Raw genomic sequence first — 16,083 nt, 5'->3', positions numbered from 1 at the left:
TAGAAGCCTGGGTTTGAATCCCTCTAGCTTTGTTTATTTTATCTGTTATTTGGTGCTAGTTGGGTACTTATTTGGCATTTGTATAGTCACATCATATATTAATATATAGGATGCTGGATGCCACATAATCAAAATAAAGAAGTGGTAATAGAAAACACGAAAAATTGTTATAATTGGTTAAAAAAAATTGCATGTATCTTGATGTTAAGGGTAAAAATCCAAGTATATTGTCATAATGGTAAAAGAAGCAAATTGTGTTGCTATTTACTGCAATCGCCTCACTTTAGAAATAATCTCTAGACATTGTATCATATCTTATTTCATTCCTAGCCATCATGACAATATGCACTGTAGTATGAACAGTCTGCTCACCAAAATGTTCTCAGATTTTTGTGATATGCTTTGAAGGTCCAAATATGGAGCTTCAAGTGGTGATTATGCCTCTAATAATCCGAATAATAACATGGCTCTTGGCAAGCTGTATTGATGAACATTCTTTTATTCTGTTATTGTGCAACGATTTGTAAATAGAAATCCTAAAAACTCCTGTGAATGTTATGATAGGAATGATAATATTGGTGTAAAGTAGGGAAACATAGTTAAGATTTATATTTGTTGTAGTCCTATAATGCTTCTGTATGTAATTCTGTTTAGGGGATTGGCATCATAAAAATCAATACAAAGTGAGTTTGAAATAGCAAAGAGGAAGTAGCACTAGTTATTATCTTTGGATTTCATCGACCTTTTGAATTTTGATCATATCCTAAGCTTTCAACTTGTGTATACATGCTCTCTAGGGGCCTACTCATTTTATGAGGTTCATCTATATTCTCAGCATATGCTATTGTGTGGATCCCACTGTCTTTTTATATATTTTACTTGTCTTCCACCACTCCGGGTTGCATTCCCTTTTTGTTTATTTGTTGATGGACTTTTGATATTTTCTCATTTAGATGTCGAGTGCATGGTGACAATCATGTTGATTCCACAAGCCTTGAATTTTTTAACCATTAAGCTTCCCTTGTTTTGTATGTAGTAGTATTGGCTCTTTCTATTTTTGTATAATAACCATACCTCTGCTATAAATGTTATGTTTATATTTGATTATGAGATGTAGACTAGAGGTGGCTCAGATGAAGAGAGTGAAGGGCATTTTGTAGCCATGGATGCTGACACTATTTAAACTATTTATTGAAATGCTTTATTTGAATATGATTGTCAAGGGCTTCTGAGTTGCTAGTTATTTTTCAATTTCTTTTCACCATCTACACATTGAAAATTTGAAAGGTTTTCCATAAATCTCACCTTCTGTATTTACTCATGCCTTTCGATGATATACCCTTTTATGTAATTAATTGTTTTGCTAGAAAGCAACTGTTTTGAAAATACTTCAATATATCAGCCACTCAAGAAAATGTTGATAGTGATCTATTGGCTTTTGGATTGTAACTTTGATATCAATGTGCCAAATTCCTTAATTTATAAGGTAGTAATTTTCTTACCATTTCAAGTGGATAATATCTTTAATAATAAAGTAGGAAAACAGAGAAACGATTATATTGTCCTACTCCTGTTGCTCCTATAATTCTGTCAGGAGGATCACACTCTTTTGTTTATCAATATGTGTATGTGTGGTTTCCATTCCCTTTTCATATATTTTACAATCTTTCCACCACTTGAGGTTACTCCACCCTTTCTTTTTACTTAGGAAAGGCTGTTGATGTTTTTCTCATTTACATGCCGAGTGGAAATCGTGTGGATTCCACAAGCCTTGAATTTTTTAACCATCAATCTTCCCTTCTTTTGTGTATAGTATTGGCTCTTTCTATTTCCTTATAATAAAAATACCAAAATCTGAGGGATTGTGGATTTCCCACTATCTTTAACTTTATTAACCACCTACCTATTGATCATTATACAGAAATACATATACTATATATAACACATAGGCGGGATTCTATCTTCCACAAGTAACATTTCATCTATCATTCTTTGAGAATTGTGGTATAATTTTCACATTCTTTCTTACTTTCACCATCATGGCTGGAAATATTGATCTTTGTATTCGGATTTCTGAAGACAAATCTGAACAAGAACATGACCAAGTGTCTAGAGAAAAAGAATTTGACTACTCACAAAGGGGACAGTGGCTGCGTGCTGCTGTTTTGGGAGCCACTGATGGTCTAGTCTCTGTTGCATCTCTGATGATGGGAGTTGGAGCTGTGAAGGAAGATGTGAGAGCCATGATTCTTACAGGCTTTGCTGGCTTAGTTGCAGGTGCATGCAGTATGGCAATAGGTGAATTTGTTTCAGTCTATTCCCAACGAGATATAGAGGTTGCTCAGATGAAAAGAGATAAGAAAATATCAGGAAACGAGGAGGAAAGTGAGAAGGAAGCACTCCCGAATCCCATTCAAGCAGCTGCAGCATCAGCCTTAGCATTCATGTTGGGGGCCATCATGCCTTTACTTGCTGCTGCTTTCATAATGGACCATAAAGTTAGGCTGGGGGTGGTGGTAGCCACAGTGAGCTTGGGGCTTGTGGTTTTTGGGTGGATTGGGGCTGTTCTTGGGGGGAGTCGGGTGGTGAAGTCTTGTTTTAGGATTCTGGTTGGAGGGTGGATGGCTATGGCTATTACTTTTGGACTTACCAAGTGGATAGGATCTACTGGCTTGTAGTTGCATCAGAATAATGTATTTTCTCTTTTTCATATTGTATTCATCAGGTGTTTTCATGTCATATTTAACACCAATCAACGATTAATATAAAATAGTGGAGCTAAAATTGGTAGAAATATGGTAACTTCGAGTTTTAGGCATAAAACCTAATCATGAATAGTGCGAGATTGGATTCATGTATATGGTCCGTAGGATCTTAAGAAACCCCAAAACTGGTATTCCGTATGTATTAGTTATACCAATATGTTTACTATCAATGGATAAGGATGATGAGATTTAAAGATTGTTAGGATAAGCTTAAAAGCGTTAAAAGTTAATCTAATTGAGAAATTATCCGGATGTTTTTGAGATTCTAGGATTGACCGGATAAATATACGGAAAGTTGGAATGAAGAGAATTTTCTATCTCATAACTAATACATGTTTTTGCATCTTCAGCCGGTTGTCATAATTAATCAAGTATAAATCCATCCAATGATGATGGATGGGAAGAAAGTAGAAACATGAATACAAGCAAAAATGAACTTTTGCTTGTTAAAGTGTTATTATGATGGAATTGGGAAGTCAACTGTTGTATGGATTCCACAACCTTTTAATAAACTAATATTAAAGTTTCCAACTTTCTATTTTTAGTGCGGAGAGCACACTCCTTCCAACTTTTAAAGTTGGAATTATAGGACCGTTCCAAACATATTTTGGGCCCATGGTAAAAAAAAATAGGATCTTTAAAATACATAAATGTAATCAAGTTTTTATAATCACTCAATATTTGAAAGAAAATTTCTTGTATTATCTTATATATATAGCAATTTCCCAATTCTGTTAATGGAACTCGGCGAGTCCATAAGGGATCGACGAGTCGTACTAGGAAAGTCCCGTTTCTGTTAAGAAGGAGGAACTCGGCGAGTTGGAGGACAACTTGACAAGTTAGATCGCAATTTCACGAGTCTGTGATTCATGAGAACTCGACGAGTTGAGTTAACTCGGAGCGTTGACTTTGACTTTGACTTGACCATAGTTGACCTTAGGGGTTAAGAGTATGGAATGTTATCTAAGGGGTTGTTTTGGTTCAGGGAGTGAGTAGAGCTGATTCCGGGCAGAGACGTTTCAACTACTATCTGAAAGTAAGGTGAGTTTCCTCCTGGTTTGAACGGGTCGAAGGCACCAAGGCTGGCCCGTATATGTTATGTGTATTGATTAGTAGTTGAGTGTGGGCGAGGCTCGTATCTCATAGATAGCTGAGTGTGGGCGAGGCCCGTATCTCATAGCATTATTTGGATATGGATATAGGACTGATTGATAGATTTGATTATACTTGTTATCTGTGTGATACTTGTATGTATGCTTAGTAGCTGAGTGTGGGCGGGGCCCGTATCTAATAGTTAGCTGAGTGTGGGCAACGCCCGTATCTTGTAGTCAGCGGAGTGTGGGCGGGCCCAGTATCTCCTAGTTAGCCGAGTGTGGGCGGGACCCGTATCTCATAGTCAAAAGAGTGTGGGCAGGGCCCGTATCTCCTAGTTAGCCAAGTATGGGCGGGGCCCATATCTCCTAGTAGCATGATTATGTGTATGATATGTGGTAGTTTGGGGAGACTCACTAAGCTTCGTGCTTACAGTTTTCAGTTTTGGTTTCAGGTACTTCCGGTAGCAAAGGGAAGAGCTCGGGATGATTGCAGTACACACACCATTGATGGGTTTTATACAAACAATCCTATGTGTGCATGCAACCCTAGATACAGATCTATGTTTTCACTATTAGTTATACAACACTATGAACACAAAAGAAACCTAGCATGCTCCTAGATAATTTCTAAAATCATAAATAAGAATGGAATACATACCTCTTGTTGTTATGTTGTAATAACAACTTGTTTCTTGAATCTTCTTGTCTTTGAAAGCAAGTACCACAAATGTAGTACCTCTAATGGCTCACAAACACCAAGAGCAAATGAAGAAGCAAGAGAGAGAGAGAGAGAGAGAGAGGGGAGAGGTAAAATTCTGCTCTAGGAACTCTAAGATCAAGTGGCCTATTTTCTTATGCCAAGGGGTTTTTATATAAGTGTAGGAACTAGGGTTTCAATCCTTATCCTTATCTGATTACTTGCCCACCAAGCAGTCCAAAGGATAACCCTAGAAACCTTATCATGGACGAATTCTAAGGCCTTATCCCCTTGAATTCGTCCACCCTATCATATAGGGCATTCTTTGCCCTACTTTGCAACTATCACATAATTACAATTCAGTCCCCCTAGTTTAATTAACTTCTTTTAATCACAAAATTAATTCTTAATTAATTCTCGACCAATGTTAAATAAACAAATATGATTTCTCTTTTAATATATTATTCTTATAATATATTATTAACTCATAATAACTTTTTTCTCTATTATTTCTCCAGTCAAGTTGCTTAAGTGAAGGCAACCCAAAAGGACCATGCACAACCGGATCAAGTACTTACCAAATATGGTTACGGGCTTAGACATTAATCCAAAAACCATTTGTTTAGCATGAGATGTTTTTACTCTGATATGTTGATATGAGTTTTGATGAGATCCTCTGATTTGATTCTTTGACTTATGTTTTTGGAGATTACCGCCAAGCTTAGGGAGAGGGCTCTTCTTGTTCCGCAGTATGTCGCGGACGAGGAGATGAAGAAGGCCCGATATCACAAGATGTTGAGGGATGACATCAAGGAGTTTGTGAGCAGGTCCAGCTGCAAGACGTTGGAGGATATGGTTGCTCGAGCCAGGGAGAAGGAGATCGACCTAGAGTACCTCAGTAAGAGGAAGCCGGATGAGACTCATGTAGCCACAGGTTCAAGAAAGAGACCCAAGGGGTCGGACTCGATGTCGAGGGACTATTAGAGCCGCAGCCGATGCGCGAAGTGTGGCAGGACGCAAGAGGGTGTGTGCAGGAGCGGTAGTGGTGGTGATTCTGGCTGCTTCAAGTGCGGCCGGACTGGTCATTTTATCAAAGATTGTACAACTACCACCAGCCAAGGATCAAACCTGATATGCTTTCATTGCAGTCAGTGGGGCCACAAGAAGTCCCAGTGTCTGAGCTTGCTTTCAGCAGGACATGTGATAGCACCTGCCCCTACGACTTTGAGGATCACCGATGGCCGTAAGGGTTGGGCAGGGGCGCCTGCGGCTGGTAGCAGGGCTTTCCAGTTGATTGCAGAGGAGTCGCGAGCAACCCCTGATGTGGCAGGTATGTATCTTTCACTTTCCTATCAGCTTCTATTTGTGATTTATTTGTTATGGTACTGCATTGATGTTAGTTAATGAACTTTGGAATTATGTTCTTGCTTATGATTAAGATTATATGCCATCTACATACCTTGGATGTTAGAGTAGTAGTTCAAAGGTGTTTCCCTTAAGAGCAGGTTCTCAGGATGCAGTCACTATAACAAGTGTGAGTGGGGCTCGGGAGGTATTCTGTTAGTCTTCAAGAGTGGTTCAGATTTGGTATTGGTTAGTTTTGGAGCTCTAGCAGTGGTAAGCGTTGGTTGTCAGCAGATCGACCCTTTAGATGGAGAGAAGGGTTGGGAATCCTTTCCAAGACGGGAGCTGTAGGGATCTAGTTGAATCGAAGTGGGGGAGAACTATCCCAGAGGTTAGGAGTAGAAGTAAGTGCAGAGTTGGGATGAGTTCGAACCTTTGTTGGGAAGGAAAGCAGCCCAAGTGGCTTTTTGAATATAGGAGCGCGCGGGTTGGGAGTTTGGGAAACTTCCCAATATTGAGTTCGTGTATTCATGGTAGATGATAACTGGTTGGGAACCAAGTGGGAGATTTTCTCGGCAGGATGCAAGTTAGTCAAGATGTAAGACTATGGGATCTCCGTAGCATTCCCTAGCAGTTAGGCAGAGCGGGAAGAGTAGTAAGGTTGCTAGATAACCGTAGCATTTCGTTAGCAACTAGTTAGAGGAGTGTGGGCGAGGGCCCGTATCTCCTAGTTAGCGGAGTGAGGGTGAGGCCCGTATATCATAAATAGCATGATTAATATTGATAAAGGATAGTTCAATAAGTTTCAAGATGGAGTGGGTCCTGCATAGCCCTAGATAGTTGGGACCTGTGAGGGAGGCCACTCCGAGATATAGCTTGGCTGAGACCCATGGGCAAGGCCCGTGTGCTTATAGCAGCACAGGTGGGACCTGGTAGGGACCGTAGGTCAAGATAGGGGGATCGAGGATCCCAAGACTTAGGGAGCCATAGTGGCAAGGTAGATAGAGCAATTTTAGATAGCTGAAGTTTCTTTGGAAGTCGCTGGGAGCGACTGAGAGTTTGAGCTTGGGTTCAGTAACCGGAAGGAATCCGGTATTCTAGATAGTGGATAGATAGGTTCGGACCTGGGAGGTCCCAGCTCTTTTGGAAGGAAGGCAAGAGGCAGCATGGTGTTCAGGCAGAAGTGACGATCATGAGGGTTCTTGTGTGCGAAGTAGCTTGTGGATCGGAAGTGATAAGCCACTTGCAACGAGATTAAATAATCTCAGAGTAATGGATTTGACCATGTTGTGCAGCTCTCGTCTGAGTCAAACCGTTGCAGGGGTGAATCTTCTACTCGAAGGATTATCTGATCCTTCCGCCAAGTATAATTGACCGGCAGATGGTTGTGCATGAGTAGTCGGTCAGGGAGACATACCAGTTTGGGATTCAGACTCTAGGAAGGCAGATGTGGGTTGCAGAGTTTTAAATTCGTTTCCTTCTGAATGGAAGAACGATTTGGATTTCAGTCGTCTTGGGAATATTGTTTCATGCGTAGAATCATTGGTTGTGTTCCTCAAATCAGTTGTTGGGAGTTGGGTGTTAGTGAGGAGAGACTTCGAGGACGAAGTCTAGTTTAAGTGGGTGAGAGTTGTAACACCCCGTTTTGAAAAGTACTTTGGTTGTGGTTTCGGAGGCCCAGGGTATAAGCGATTCGGTCTTTTATGGGTCCCAGGGTTTATTCTAAAGGTTTTAAGACTTGAGTGTGTAGTTAGGAGCGTAGGGCTTCTCGCTACCTTTTCGTGGGTATAAAGTTCGTCGGGAACAGACTTAGAATGAAGGAATTATAACACTTTGAAGTTATTGGAAATATTGGTCCTTAATGGAGAAAGATGACAAGAAAGGACCATGCATGCAAGGTGGCCAGCGCAAGAGTACGCCCAACGTAAGCTGGGGTACACCCAACGTAGAAGGGTTAAGTGATTGCGGGTGCGGAGGGGCGTACGCCCAACGTATGATTAGAGTTCCCAAACCCTAATTTTAGGGTTGAGCCCTATATAAAGAACCTTATGTCTTGATGGCCAGTCTCCATTTCCACCCTAAACGAGCTACTACAAAACCCTAATCCATATTTGAGTGCTCTTGGAGCTTAGAAGGTCACTAGAGAAGCATTTTGTTGTTGTGGATCCATTTTCCAAACAAGAAAGGAAATGGGAAATGTGGTGGTTCAAAGGAGAGGTTGCAAATCTAGGATTGTTGCTTCATTTCTAACCTTTTCAAGGTATAAAGATCTAAACTTGGTGATTGTCTTCTTATATCTCTTAGATTGAGTTTTTGGACCATTTTGGTCCAAAGGTTGAAGCTTTGTGGTTCAATCCAATTTCTAGGACTTGGAGTTGCTACTCCCAGTTCTAAATGAGTCCCTAAGGCAGAAAGTTGTCATCTTGAATGTCTTATTGGGTTCATGCATGAGTTAAGAGCATTTCTATGAGAATGGAATATCATTTTTGGATTTTGGACTTGTTTGGGGCATGCAAAGTCACCAAGTCAGTAACATTATGTATTAAGACGTTAAAAAGGACTTGGATTTGTGATTTTAGCTTCTGGATCAGAGTATTAAGCACTTAATGGGAAAGTGACTTAACAGGGGAGTACGCTGAGCATACATGCAGGTATGCCCAACGTACACACAATTTGGCTAGTACGCTTAGCGTACATCAGGAGTCATTAAGGGGATTTTGGTCCTTTGGGCCTTGGTTTGGGCCATTCAGAGGATTTTGGTCCTTTGGGCCTTAGTGGGCCATCAGGAGTCAGATAATGTGGGCCAAGAAGATGTTTGGGCATAGGGTAAGGCCCATTAGGAGGATTGGGCCCAATTTAGAAAATTGGGCCATTAGTGGGCCACTAATGGGCTTGGGAAGCCCATCTAGTGTTACGCCTTTTTATATTATGACTTTGAGCCTAAGATATAGACCAAGTTGGACTAGGGGGTAAAATGGTCATTTTACCCTAAGAAGGATTATTGTTTTGGACTAAGTGATATTTTGGCATTGATAGTTCGGGGAGTCGAGAGATCAGCAGTTCGGGGATCTGCCAACTAGCAGCGATGGGTTATTCGCAGGATTCTACAATCAATTTTGTGAGGTGAGTTTTCTCCAATAGGAACGAGTCTAAGGCACCAATGCCGGCCCGTTTATGTATGTTAGTGTATACCGGATTTAGATCTGAGGCCCAAGGAAGGATTATAGGTATGTTTCCGAGCTACGGTTCGATGCCGGGTGGTACCCGAGGCAGTAGTGTATGTTCAGTTATACTTTTTTGTCTTTGTGATACTTGTATGTGCCTGGTAGGGAGATAAGTGTGGGCGGGGGCCCGTATCTCATCACTAGCAGAGTGTGGACGGGGCTCCATATCTCATTAGTAGCAGAGTAGGGGAAGTGCCCAAGATAGGCGGGGCCTTGAGACTAGCAGTTATAGTATAACGATTGTTTGTTATGTATTAACATGTTTATATGAATTGTATGTGGGTAGCGGGCGGGGCCCGGAGATAGGCGGGGCCCGATGTCGGATTCGTCCGATGCCGGGCAGGGCCCGATGTAATGGGCTAGTCCCAATGTTTGCAATATTTGTTTATGTGTATGGTATATGGTAATATGGGGAACTCACTAAGCTTCGTGCTTACAGTTTTCAGTTTTGGTTTCAGGTACTTCCGGTAGCGGAGGGAGGAGCTCGGAATGACTGAATGACACATACCAAGAAGTTTTTAGCCTGGGATGTTTACTCTGATAAAAAGAATATGTTTTGAGATGATACTTTGATTTGATATAACGATTTTTGTTTATGATTGAAATAGTTGATAATTATGGTTTTTATTAATGATTTAAAACGAAATTTTTGGTCGGGATTTTTAGGATGTTACAATACATTTGACAGAGTTCATAATACAAATAGTTATTTGGTTTTTATTAATGAACTTGATGTAACTAGTAAAGTCCAAAATATGGATATACAAGAGATAGGTACACCAGTGACCAGACACATATTTAGTATTTTACATAGTAAATGCTTGTTCTTTTAACTTAATGTAATTAATGAGAACAAGACTTAATATGCATGTTTCTTTTTAACTTAATACATACAATACATCTTAATGGGTGGATTAAAGGAGGGAGCCTTCATATATTCTTACCCTCACTTGGCGGTCAAAATTGTTCAAATTGTTTTTGTCATGTTAACATAATATAATATTTTTACTAATTTACCCCTATGTGTCTTTTATATGTTTTAATTGATTTTTTTCTTTAGGTCGAGGTCTCTTTTGTAGATCTACCAGATCAACAAATCCCAAATAAAGTATACACAATGTTTTAGGTAGCCAGTATATCCGAAGTACATAAATACCCTTTAGTAATGACAATACTAGTTGTTCCTAAACTTGAAAAGGAAGTTAAACTTCTTTGGTTCTTACAAGACACTCATAAGGTAATTTTTAAAGATAATTTTATTAAGTCTATTTTTATTTTCATATCAATGACATGTATTGTCTTGTGCAACATCTTGTATTTCTCAGGAATGAACGAGATCAAATTGAAAATCAAATCAATCATTTAAAATGGCCCCTTCAGTAAGAATTATCTCTCTCTCTCTCTCTCTCTCTCACACACACACACACACTAAGTTACATGTGATTGAATGTGTACTTGGTTGCAGGTGTGTGTGTATGGAAGCTCATGAAATGGAAAAGATGTCATCAAGGATTTAGTAGTGATGGAGAAAGATGGTGGCTACATTATGTTGGGGACACTTTATGAGTTTTGTTATTTTGTATAAATATGTAAATTATTTTTATACTGTCAATATGTATTTGAAATTTATGGTTTTAATGTTTATCAAATATTGAAACTTTTTACTTTTATATTTATTGATTTTAAAGTATAGATTTGATGTATATTTTAAGATTCTTTTGTTTTGAATATATAAAAACTCTGGATTTTTCATGAAATTTTTTTTATAATGCTAGGATCCGTCGGTAATCTGTTACAAGAAAATCCGTCGGTAATTCATCACAGTCGGTAATTCGTTATTAAGCTAATCCGTTGATAATCTGTTACTGAATCATTCCGTTGGTATTCCGTTGCAAACACAAATCCGTCGGTTATCTGCTATTGATTACCGACGGAAAATCCGTTGCTAAAAGTTTGTCGTAGCCGTCGGAAATCTGTTACAAAACAATTAGCGACAAGAATATTCGACGGATTTTAGTTTGTTACAATTCCGTTGGCAAAGAGTATTAGCGACGGATTACCGACAGTTTTGGCAGTCGGTAATGCTCTTTTTGTAGTAGTGAAAGGCAAAGGTATGATGCTTTTATTCAACCAATAAGTAGTATTAAATATTAATTAATTCTCTTTTTTATGGATAAGTTGGTCAAGTTATTCTATATGTATTCCAGTCTTCTTTCATATATATATTTTACTTATAGGAATGATAAGATTGGCATAAAGTAGGAAAACACTTATAATTGTCATAGTCCTAAATATAATGCTTCTGTAATTCTGTTTAGGGGGATGGTGGCATGGCATCATAAAAATCAATACAAAGTGAAAGTAGAAATAGCAAAGAGGAATTAGCACATGTAACATTTGAATTATATCCTAAACTTTCAACATGTGTATACATGCTCTCTAGGGGACTACTCATTTTATTAGGTTCATCAATATGCTTTTGTGTGGATCGGGATCCCACTCTCTTTACTTGTCTTCCATCTTGCATTCCCTTTTTGTTTATTTTAGGAAGGGCTTTTGATATTTTCTCATTTAGATGTCCACTCGAGTGCATGGGGGCAATCGTGTGGATTCCACGAGCCTTGAATTTTTTAACCATTAAGCTTCCTGTGTTTTGTATGTAGTAGTATTGGCTTTTTCTATTTTGTATGATCAAATACCGGAATCTCTGCTACAAGTTTTACATTTATATTTCATTTTTAGATGTAGAGGTGGCTAGATGAAGAGAGTGAAGGGCATTTTGTAGCCATGGGTGCTGATACTATTTAAAGTATTTATTGGAATGCTTTATTTGAATATCATTGTCAAGGACTTATTCTGCGTTGCTAGTTATCTTCAATTTCTTTTTACCATGTATACACTGAAAGGTTTTCCATCAATCTCACCTTCTGTATTTACTTGTTTCTTTCGATTTCTGTAATTTCGATGAAGTGATATAGTAATATACCCTTTTATATATGTAACGCCATTACTTAACTGTTTTGCTTGAAAGCAACTGTCTGGAAAATACGTCAATACATTATACATCAAAGAAAGAGCCTTCTCCTTTTCCAATTTGTCTTTATGTTGTGGGTCTTATGGATTCCACACTCCTTCCATTTTTTAAACTCATCTATCTTTCCACCACTTATGGACCACATACACCATTCACTCGTTCAGTTTTATATGTTTTGAGATATACTCTTTCATTTTATATTGAGTGGATTGTTGCAGTCGTGTGGAATCCACAAGATTACTCTAACTTTAGTTGTGAGTGCACACTCTTTCCTTTTTAATCATAAGAAACTTAACTTCTCCCTTATTATATTGTTCAAGTAGAACACTTCACAGCACACAAAATTATTCTGCTAGAAAAAAGAATATTCAGTGGCATAACGCAAAGGTAGGCTCATCTTGCAGGTCTAACCCAAATAGATACACAGTAAATCTTGCACATATATATATGCCAGGGTAACAAGCATGAATCCATTAGAGACAGGAATGTTTGGTAAAGATGAACAAATAAAAGAAACAAACTAATAATAAGCATACACATAAAAACAAATTAAGTTGTACGTGTTATACATATATTATAACATAACATAAACTGGCCATCCCATCCTTTGTCAGAAACCAGGTGAATGGTGATAATTTGCATATCACATTAAATAAACAAATTTGCAGAGGTGCAAAACCAGTAATTAGTAACTGGCATAGAAATAATCAGCCACTCAAGAAAATGTTGATAGTGATCTATTGGCTTTTGGTTCTTAACTTTGATATCAATGTGCCAAATTCCTTAATTAAGGTAGTATTAGAGACAAGATATCATAATATCTTGTATACTTTTATAATATATTGTTGTATTCCTATTATATAGGATCTAATTGTAATCTCATGTATATATACTCATATCAATAATATGTTTATTTTTAAACAAAACTCCCAAGTCTTGTATCTTCTAGTTTATGTTGATGACATCATTCTTACTGGCAGTGATTCCTCTATTATTCGTCACTTCATTGCTAAATTGCATACGGAATTTGCAATTAAAGATCTTGGGCAACAGAGTTATTTTTTGGGTCTTGAAGTTTCTTACATGGAAGATGACAAAGGCTTGTTTCTTACTCAAGCAAAATATGCTCATGACATACTTGATCGTGCTAAAATGCTTGATGCTAAACCTGTTTCCACTCCATTATCCACCAATGATTACCTTGTGTCTCACGGATCTCCATATTCTGATCCCACTTTGTATCTTTCACTTGTTGGAGCTTTACGGTACTTAACCATCACTCGCCCAGATCTTTCTTATGCTGTCAACCAAGTGAGTCGATTTCTGCATGCTCCTACTATCGCTCACTACCAAGCTGTCAAAAGGATCCTTCGTTATGTTAAAGGCACTCTTAATTATGGGCTTCATTTTACTACTCCATCGGCATCCTCGTTGATCGGGTACTCTGATGCTGATTGGGCTAGATGTATTGAGACATGTCGTTCTACTTATGGTTATTCTATTTTTCTTGGTGGCAATCTAGTTTCATGGAGTGCAAAGAAACAATCCGCTGTCTCCCGCTGAATCTGAATATCGAGCTATGGCCAACACTGCTGCTGAAATTATTTGGATTACCCATTTGTTGCATGAATTACATGCTCTTCCTCCAGACCGGCCAACTTTGCTCTGTGACAATCGTAGTGCCCTATTCCTCGGTCAAAATCTGATTTCACATAAATGTGCCAAGCATATTGACATTGACTATCGCTTTGTTCGTGAGTTGGTTGCTTCTGGAAAATTACGTACTCGATTTGTCCCACCTTCCTTGCAGCTTGCAGACATCTTTACTAAAAGTCTTCCGCGTCCGCTTTTTGAAGAGTTTCGTATCAAGCTTCGGGTCGCTCCACCACCGCTTCGCTTGAGGGGGAGGGGTGGGGGGGGGGGGGGGGTGTATTAGAGACAAGATATCATAATATCTTGTATACTTTTATAATATATTGTTGTATTCCTATTATATAGGATCTGATTGTAATCTCATGTATATATACTCATATCAATAATATGAATCGATGAAGGTGTTTTACACAAAACCTTATAGGTAGTAATTTTCTTATCATTTCAAGTGGATAATATCCTTAATAATAATGGAGGAAAACAGAGAAACGATTATATTGTCCTACTCCTGTTGCTCCCATAATTTTGTCAGGAGGATCACACTCTTATATTTAACATGTAAGTTGCATGCATGGTGCTATTTGTTATCGTAAAAGTAGTCAACTAACAGATCCGAAAATGAGCCTACTCATTCTCTTAGGTTCTTCAGTAAGTGTATGTGTGGTTTCCATTCTCTTTTCATATATTTTACTATCTTTAATTCCACCACTTGAGGTTACTCCTCCCTTCTTTTTACGTAGGAAAGACTGTTAATGCTTTTCTCATTCAGATGTGAAGTGCATGGTGGCAATCGTGTGGATTCCACAAGCCTTGAATTTTTTAACCATCAAATCTTCCCTTGTTTTGTATGTATTATTGGCTCTTTCTATTTCTTTATTATAATAAACATACCAAAATCTGAGGGATTGTGGATTTCCCACTATCTTTAACTTTATTCACTTCCTAACCATTGATCATTATACAGAAATACATAGTACTATATATAACACATAGGGGAGATTCTATCTTCCACAAGTAACACATCATCCATCATTCTTTGTGACATAATTTTCTCATTCTTTCTTTCAACATCATGGCTGGAAATATTGATCTATGCATTCGGGTTTCTGAGGACAAATCTGAACAAGAACATGGCCAAATCCATATACAAGACGAAGAATTTGACTACTCACAAAGGGGACAGTGGCTGCGTGCTGCTGTTCTTGGAGCCACTGATGGTTTAGTCTCTGTTGCATCTCTGATGATGGGTGTTGGAGCTGTCAAACAAGATGTGAGAGCCATGATTCTTACAGGCTTTGCTGGCTTAGTTGCAGGTGCATGTAGTATGGCAATAGGCGAGTTTGTTTCAGTCTACTCCCAACGAGATATAGAGGTGGCTCAGATGAAGAGAGATAAGATAATTTCAGGAAATGAGGAGGAAATAGAGAAGGAAGCACTGCCAAATCCCATTCAGGCAGCTGCAGCATCTGCTCTTGCATTTATGTTGGGGGCTATCATGCCCTTGCTGGCTGCTGCTTTTATAGTGGACCATAAAGTTAGGTTGGGGGTGGTGGTAGCCACAGTGAGCTTGGGGCTTGTGATTTTTGGGTGGATTGGAGGTGTTCTAGGGGGGAGTCCGGTGGTGAAGTCTTGTTTTAGAATTCTGGTTGGAGGTTGGATGGCTATGGCTATTACTTTTGGACTTACCAAATGGATAGGCTCTACTGGCTTGTAATTTGCACTACATTGTATTTTCACTTTCTAAGTTCATCAACAATTGCTGATATCTGTCTTTGTTTATGTTGTCGTTCAAGATCAAAAGGTTGTGTTTTTTAATAACTTCATTCCTGCTTAGTATGGTTTGAAACTTGAACTTTGTGTGTATTCCAGCTAGCCATAAGGTTAGCCGTAAGGTCGCTGGTTCCAATCCTACCGAGTTGTGATTGACAATCCATAAGGTGTTTTGATGTGATCTTTTACACCATGCAATGATTTAGGGTATGTGATGATTAATATCTTGTAATTTTTTTCGATCTTCACTCTCTTTAAACTATATTTTGACTCTATATGTCTAGCTTTCACAAAATTAGTCCTAGGATAATCCAAAGAGATGGCAAGTTAGAGTTGGAGGCACAAAACTTGAATAATGCTAGATTGGATTTGTGTATGTGGTCTCTAAGATCTTAATACATGTTTTGACATATTTAGTCAATTGTCATAATTGATTAAGATTAAATCCATCCGATGATGTTGGCAAGATAATAGAAACAGGAGTACTAGCAAAATTGAACTT

At 38.5% G+C, this 16,083-nt stretch overlaps 3 protein-coding genes across 3 annotated transcripts; all 3 read left to right on the top strand.

The window, feature by feature from the left end:
• Nucleotides 1–1,949: 1,949 nt before the first annotated feature.
• Nucleotides 1,950–2,967, top strand: LOC111899503 (vacuolar iron transporter homolog 4-like). Its single transcript, XM_023895337.3, has one exon. It carries the CDS (start codon nt 2,040–2,042, stop codon nt 2,676–2,678), a length of 639 nt encoding a protein of 212 aa, XP_023751105.1. The 5' UTR covers nt 1,950–2,039; the 3' UTR covers nt 2,679–2,967.
• A 10,097-nt stretch (nt 2,968–13,064) lies between these two features.
• On the top strand, nt 13,065–13,721 carry LOC111899558 (uncharacterized mitochondrial protein AtMg00810-like). Its single transcript, XM_023895400.1, has one exon. The coding sequence runs from the start codon at nt 13,065–13,067 to the stop codon at nt 13,719–13,721; it is 657 nt and encodes a 218-aa protein (XP_023751168.1).
• Nucleotides 13,722–14,827: 1,106 nt separating this feature from the next.
• Nucleotides 14,828–15,629, top strand: LOC111899574 (vacuolar iron transporter homolog 4-like). The gene has a single exon (XM_023895414.3). The coding sequence runs from the start codon at nt 14,884–14,886 to the stop codon at nt 15,523–15,525; it is 642 nt and encodes a 213-aa protein (XP_023751182.1). The 5' UTR covers nt 14,828–14,883; the 3' UTR covers nt 15,526–15,629.
• The last annotated feature ends 454 nt before the right edge of the window (nt 15,630–16,083 follow it).

The sequence above is a fragment of the Lactuca sativa genome, chromosome 5 (assembly GCF_002870075.4).
Source record: "Lactuca sativa cultivar Salinas chromosome 5, Lsat_Salinas_v11, whole genome shotgun sequence".
NCBI lineage: Eukaryota > Viridiplantae > Streptophyta > Magnoliopsida > Asterales > Asteraceae > Lactuca > Lactuca sativa.
Note: the sequence above shows the minus strand (reverse complement) of the source record. Positions and strands in the feature narration are given on the sequence as shown.

What these genes read in the sequence shown, in the direction of transcription:
- LOC111899503 (XM_023895337.3), top strand. Translation starts at nt 2,040, where the DNA reads ATGGCTGGAAATATTGATCTTTGTATTCGGATTTCTGAAGACAAATCT.
- LOC111899558 (XM_023895400.1), top strand. Translation starts at nt 13,065, where the DNA reads ATGTTTATTTTTAAACAAAACTCCCAAGTCTTGTATCTTCTAGTTTAT.
- LOC111899574 (XM_023895414.3), top strand. Translation starts at nt 14,884, where the DNA reads ATGGCTGGAAATATTGATCTATGCATTCGGGTTTCTGAGGACAAATCT.